We start from the raw sequence: 6,771 nt of genomic DNA on the forward strand, positions 1-6,771 counted from the left end.
AATAAACAAGAGATATTACAGCTACTGTAGGCAGTATGGGAACCTGATAAAGTGATAGCAACGCATCGCTCTGGACACCAAAGATACAATAGCCACCAGCAATGCTAAAGTAGGCTTAGAAGCCAAAAAGGCAGCTAAGCAGAAGTTTCAGATGGCCGTACTCACCCGTGCCCCAAAGAGGAAGCTGGAGTTACAAAAGCCCTTCGTTGCCATAAAATATTCAGATAAAGAGGAAGAAGGGGCAGAGAGGTAACTGGCTGAGAAACAAGGACTTGTCTGGGTTCTACCTGCCAACAGGATAATCATACCACAGCCACTTATCTTATTATTGGACCAAAAGATATCGTGATCTGACTCATGGGGGGAAAACAGCTCTCTGAACATTGTTAGAAAAGTATTTCTACATACCCCGGGTTTCTGCTCTGTGTGACCAAGTCTCCAAGAGGTGTCAAATTTGTCAGAAAATGAACCCGACTTCGGGGCCCAGGGCACCACCTGGAATACAACGGAAGGACACCACTCCTTTTGAGGACGTACAAATAGACTTTGCAGAAGTCTCCCCCTGCAGAGGTTATAAATATCTGTTAGTGTGTGTTTGTACTTACTCTGGATGGCCTGCAGCCTTCCCTACAAAAACGGAGAAGCCTTCAGAAGTATGTAAGGTTTTATTAAAGAAGATAATTCCAAGGTTTGGTCTGCCTCTCTCCACAGGCAGCGACAATCGACCAGCATTTGCAGCACGGACTGTACAAGACCTAGCTAAACTGTTACATATAAAATGGTATTTACATACTGCTTACTGACCTCAGAGCTCTGGCAAGGTTGAAAGAATGAATCGTACCTTTAAGGGAGTATTAACCAAGTACTGCCAGCCAACACCAGGGTTACGGGCCGATCTGCTCCCCTTAGCCCTCCTGAAAATAAGAAATAGCCCCAATCGTACTGGGTTCTCCCCATATGAGGTCTTGTTTGGCAGGCCGCCCTGTATCTTGAGAGACTTTACGGGAAATTCATCTCCACTGGGCTCATCCAGTATGGAGTTACAGATGTTAGAATTGGGCAAAGTGTTCCAAAATATGCAAGGGCAAATCAGAGATAAAGAGGACTTTCCTGTGCTAAACCCTGCCCATTTGATAAAACCGGGAGACTGGTTTATGTTAAGAATTGGAAACCAGGCATGATGGCACCCGCCTTTAATCCCAGCACTAGGGAGGCTGAGGCAGGAGGATCGCTGTGAGAGATCCGCCTGGGCTACATAGTGAGTTCCAGGTCAGTCTCAACTATACAGTGAGACCCTGTCTCAAAAAAAAAAAAAGAATTGGAAAAAGACCCCATTACAACATATTTGGGAAGGGGCCATGTGAGGCACTATGGTTACTCCCACAGCTGTCAGAGTAGCTGAAGTCCAGCCATGGATTCATCACTAGGGTAAAGCAAGCCCACCCAGAGAACTTCACGAAGTGCGGCTCCAGGAGACAACGCACTCAAGGCCCTGCTCTCACCACACCGGAAGCTAGTGAGTCCACGCACGGCTGAAGAGTGAGGCCTGCAATCAAGATACTATATGCCCAGGGATTTAGCTCAGTGTTCCACCGCCTGCCTTGCAAACGCAAGGACCCGAGTTCGATCACTGGTACAAAAGAAAAAAAGAGAGAGAGAGAGAGAGAGAGAGACTATGGATTCTTTTCATATGTCACACTGTTATGAGTTACTTTTTTAATTAAGAGTTTAAAAGCCTAAAGATGATAAGTTTGATGGAAAATATGCGACCTTTAAAACTATTAAATAGACCGCGCGTGGTGGCGCACGCCTGTCATCCCAGCACTCGGGAGGCTGAGGCAGGAGGATCGCTGTGAGTTCGAGACCCACCTGGGCTACAGAGTTCCAGGTCAATCTCAACTACGTAGTGAGACCCTGTCTCAAAAAAAGAAAAAACAAAACAAAACTGTTAAATAGGAACCAGAGGGGCGCCCCCTCACACTTCTCTTTGATGCCTGTCCAAAAGACCATTATGGGAACCCTGGCACCATACCCGACAGTGTGGGGTACACACAGGAAAAAGGTATTGTTCGGATAAAACCCGGATATGGTTCAACAGCCCTGTGGTAACCCGAAATGCTAGCAACTGTAATAACTGCAAGCAGGGACAATGCAACACCTTGAAAATGGACATAGCCTGGCCTTGGGAAGCAAGCTGGCTGCCGGGGATAATGTTTTATGTTTAAATTGGATATCCGTCAACTGCTACACATGGGCCTCAGAGGTTAAAGAGGTGGACTTTACAGATTAAAACCGTTTGGAGAGACCCGCCCCCAGAAATAGGGAAAACCCCCACCCTGCAGGAAATACAAGACATTTTAAGGGGGCATCCGAAGGACTCTACAGGAACGGGATGATGGATTTAACGGACAAAACCCACTCCCTCCTCCCGCAGACGGACCTGATTTGTGCACCGCTCACTGCGATGACTCATCACGTAATTGGCATCATGAGCAGCCCGCCTTTAGAGCCAGTAAAACTTGCTATGTATCCTTTACTCGGCAACTCTTTCAATATACTTGGAAATGGAACTTGCTATCTTGGTATCCAAAGGTCACACAACGCCTCAGCTGTCCGCACAGACAAGGCTGATTTGCCTTCTACCACTAGTAACGACTCCGCACCAAATGGAACTTTCTTTCTCCGCAAAAACGGTGTTTCGAAGGTGCATTTCAAGGCGTTCTACTCGTTTATGTGCTCTGGGAATCCTCGTCCCCAACTGGTCTGTCTATGCTCCGTCAACAAGGAGAAGGATGCTTTTCAAATCGCTGCACCAGATGGTCTGATAAGAGGAAAAAGAGACCCAATTCCCCTCCCCATAATGAACAGGATGAGCTACAGCAGGCAGCCTCACCCTGAGCGCCACGGCTCTCACCTTAGGACAGGGAGAGTTCAGGGCTCTGGGACAAGAGATCACAAAAGACTTAGAAGAAGTTCGATATGCGATACAAGCTTCAGAAACCCAGTTAGACTCTAGCTAATGTAGTGTTACAAAACAGGCGGGCCTCGCCCTGCTCGCTCACTGCCCACAGAGGAGGAGCTTGTCTGTTTTTAGGAGAAGGGTGTCGCTACTATGCAAATAAGTCCGGAAGAGTTAAAGAATCACCGGATAGATTAAGAGATCCTATTAAACTGCTAGGAAAACATTCAATTTTGGCCTCAACCCGTCAGGATGGAGGGCCTCGGTTAGCACTCTAACAGGGACAATTCTTTTCTGTTTGTTTGTTGTTTTTTGAGACAGGGTCTCACTATGTAGTTGAGACTGACCTGGAACTCACTCTGTAGCCCAGGCGGGTCTCGAACTCACAGCGATCCTCCTGCCTCAGCCTTCCGAGTGCTGGGATTAAAGGTATGCACCATCACGCCCAGAGGGCCAAATCACGCCCAGGGCCAATTCTTATTATACTGCTCATCCTTATGTTTGGTCCCTGCATAGTAAGATGGATAGCAAAACTCATACATCAGAGGATTGCAGCTGCCCAACACTCTCAGACGTTGGTTATGGGGAAAAATGAAAATTGGTATGAACGTAATGAGGGGTAAGGAGTTACCCCCGCAAAACAAAGGGAGGAATGATAGGAAAAACTTTTATAAATAGCAAAAAATCTAGAAAGTGTTACAATGTAAAATGACTTCTGTCTCTAACAGCAGTTTGTTTTGTTTAGCTCAAAACTAACAGGTACCGAAGGCACTACTTGCTGAATGAGGCATTTGGCCTGACCCTGAGATAAAGGACAACGTCAAGGTCTTGAGCTCCCAGAGAGACTGAAAAGTGTCTCAATGAAAGAACCATTGTTAACATTTGCTTTCCTGACCCTGAACGCCCCGTCCTATGGGCTAGGATAGATAGCTAGGCGAATCTTCAAGGTCAACTCCCCAACCGCAAAGAAAGTTAACTGTCTTGTGACCATGAATTGTATATCTGCAAATGCAATGTAACCACCTGCATGATGAGGTCATGGCTGTAAACCCTGTAAAACCTATGCACAATCCTGTAACGGGGCGTCACTTCTCTTAGAGAGTGGAGTCCACACGTGTGAAATACACTTCTTTCAGTCTTCTGTGTCCCGGTATTTGGTGTACTCGCTGGCTTGGTACAACACTGGGCACCCCCACACACCCCAAGGTTTGTCCCCTATGGCCTCCCAATGGGGACACCAAGGTCCCCAGCCCTGAAACCAAAGTAGCCCTAACTTGATTCTGCAGACTTCCCAGCATCCTAGCTTTGAGCGTTCCCTGGAGGGGTGTGTGTCTGTCAGGCTCTCTTGAGAACATGTTCTCACCTTTTCTGCTTTACTTACTACCCCTCAAAGACAGAAAAAGAATGCTGCCCTTTAATAGACCCCCAACACTTTTTTTTTTCTTTTGGTATCAGGGATCAAACTTGGGGTCTTGCACTTGACAGACAGGTGGCGGAATCACTGAGCTAAATCCCTGGCCCCTTGAACATATACTTCTTTAAAAAGACACTAAGCATGATGGTATAAGCCTGTCATCCCATTACTCAGGAAGCTGAGGCAGAAGGATCTCTGCGAGTTTAAGGCCAGCCTTGGTTTCACAGTAAAACAAACAAACAAACAAAAAAACAGGAGAAAGTGGTCAGGGTTCAAAGAGACTAATAGACATAAACAAAGGCAATAGATAAAATATGAACAGAGTATCAGATTAAAAAACAACCAGAACCATACTTTGGAAAAATGCATAGAATTATAATATTTTTACATAGTTCACATTTTTTATTTTCTTGATACAAATAATAGTATTTTATCTTTCTAGGAGATGCATTACCAAGCATTTAAAGCTCAAGGGTCATGAGTAAAGTTTCTAATTTACTTTCTCTTTTTCGTGTTTGTTTGTTTGCTTTTCTTTTTTTGAGACAGGGTCTCCTATGTAGTTCAGGCTGGGCTTGAACTCATGTCAATCCTCCTGCTTCAGCCTCCAGAGTGCTGAGATTACAAACATGCACCACCATGTCTGGTTTTTCAAGGGAGTCTTGCTGTCTAAGGCTGGCCTTGAACTCCTTACATAACCCAAATTGCCTTCAAAATAATCCTCCTGCCTCAGCCTCCCCAGTTCTGGGATTACAAGCCTGCACCACCACACCAGGTTCTCCAGCTCACTTTATATCACATAATTCGCGGGGCCGGGGATTTAGCTCAGTGGTTCTGCTGCCTACTTCACAAGCACAAGGTCCCGAGTTCGATCCCCGGTACCAAAACAAACAAAACACTCACATAATTTGCCCAATAAAGTGTCTTTCTGGGAGACAGTAAATGATAAATTTGATGTTAAAACATTAGTGCAATAAAAATGTCACCCTTCATACAGGAATTATGTTTGGAATCTGGGTTGGCACAAGTTTAGGGAGGTCAGATGAAGGGAGCGGTTGGGTTGTCTATTTGTTTTCGCTACCAGGAATGGAATTCAGGACCTTGCACTGGCCAGGCAGGCAGCACCCCTGTGCTAAATCCCCAGCGGAGTATTCTTGTCTTGTTAGCTGGACGACTTGAGGTTTACACACTTCTTGTTTGGTTTTCTGGTGCTAGGAGCAGAACCCAGGCTCATGCATGCTAGGCGAGCGCTCACCATTGAGCCTCACCCCCAAACCCCATCTACATACGTTTATATTCACAAACAAAAACATACACACCCTGCACAAGTATCTGTATCTTTCTACCTGATTGAAAAACAAATACCAGATGCGCAAAGAGAAAAACGTTTCTGTAATGAAACGTTTGTTTGCAAAAACAGGAGGAAAAGGCGGACAAGGTGGCCCACGCCGGTCATCCCAGCAATCAGGAGGCTGATGCGGGAGGATCACTGCAAGTCTGAGGCCAGGCTGGGCTACACAGTGAGTTCAAGGCGAGCCTGAACTACACAGCGAGTCCCTGTCTCAAACAAACAGGAGAAAGAAGAGTTCTGGAAACAACTTTCTCCCAGTGCTCACCGACATGCAAAGGAATCTCCAGGTCCGTGAAGCCAGAGGTCACAGCAATGCGGTCAAGAGAACTTAAGTGGGGGAAAATCCCTTTCCTTAGGGAAAAAGTTCACAGACTGTACGGAAGCTTTTGAAGATGCGAAGGCTGTTTCAGGACAGAGCCCGAGGAAGCGCGCTCTGGATACGATGGAAATTGGCTCCTGTCGGGACCCGTTGGAGCGACAGCCGGGCGGTCCTTCGTAGCCACTCGGAAGGACGCGTGGCCTGCACGGAAGTCTGTGCCTTACTTGTCCTCTAACCACTCCTTTTATTGTCAGCTCCTCCACCTAGGCCTTACCAAAACTGACTTAAGACCAACCACAACTAAGGAAAAAACGAACTTGACCGCGCAGAGCCAGAAAGGACGGCGGTGGGCTGTGACGTCACTTCCGCTTCGCTGGGGGGGGCCGGAAGGACCGGGCTGCGGGCCTCTGGCTCCGACACCTCGGACCGCTTGCAGGCGCAGAGGTTCTAGTTTTCTCTGCGTGCGTGGATGCAGATGGGCCCGGGGATAGAGTCACAGCCGCAAATGCAGGGCCACAGGTCAAGGTTGAGGTTGGAGCCAGGCGTGGGGTCCGGGGTTGAAGTGGGGCCACGTCCACGCACGATTTGCTGGGTCGTGGAGGCCAAAGGGCAAGGCACAGCTTCCCTGGCAGTGATTTTTGTTACGGTCTCCAGTAAGTAGCTTTTGTGGAGTTGTTTTGAACACCGAAGTAACAACAGAGTATGTCGGGATTATTTTGGGGGGGGGTACC

The 6,771-nt window shown here is 47.3% G+C and overlaps 1 protein-coding gene across 1 annotated transcript in view; it reads right to left on the reverse strand.

The window, feature by feature from the left end:
- Nucleotides 1-6,380, reverse strand: part of LOC104869441 (zinc finger protein 426-like) — a 19,394-nt gene extending 13,014 nt beyond the window's left edge. Inside the window, 1 exon segment of the mRNA XM_019209122.2 lies at nucleotides 5,987-6,380. Within this exon segment, the coding sequence (XP_019064667.2) occupies nucleotides 5,987-5,992 (6 nt within the window). The 5' untranslated portion in view covers nucleotides 5,993-6,380.
- Between the last annotated feature and the right edge of the window lie 391 nt (nucleotides 6,381-6,771).

Source organism: Fukomys damarensis, unplaced genomic scaffold (assembly GCF_012274545.1).
Source record: "Fukomys damarensis isolate Sample0158 unplaced genomic scaffold, DMR_v1.0_HiC HiC_scaffold_37, whole genome shotgun sequence".
Lineage (NCBI taxonomy): Eukaryota > Metazoa > Chordata > Mammalia > Rodentia > Bathyergidae > Fukomys > Fukomys damarensis.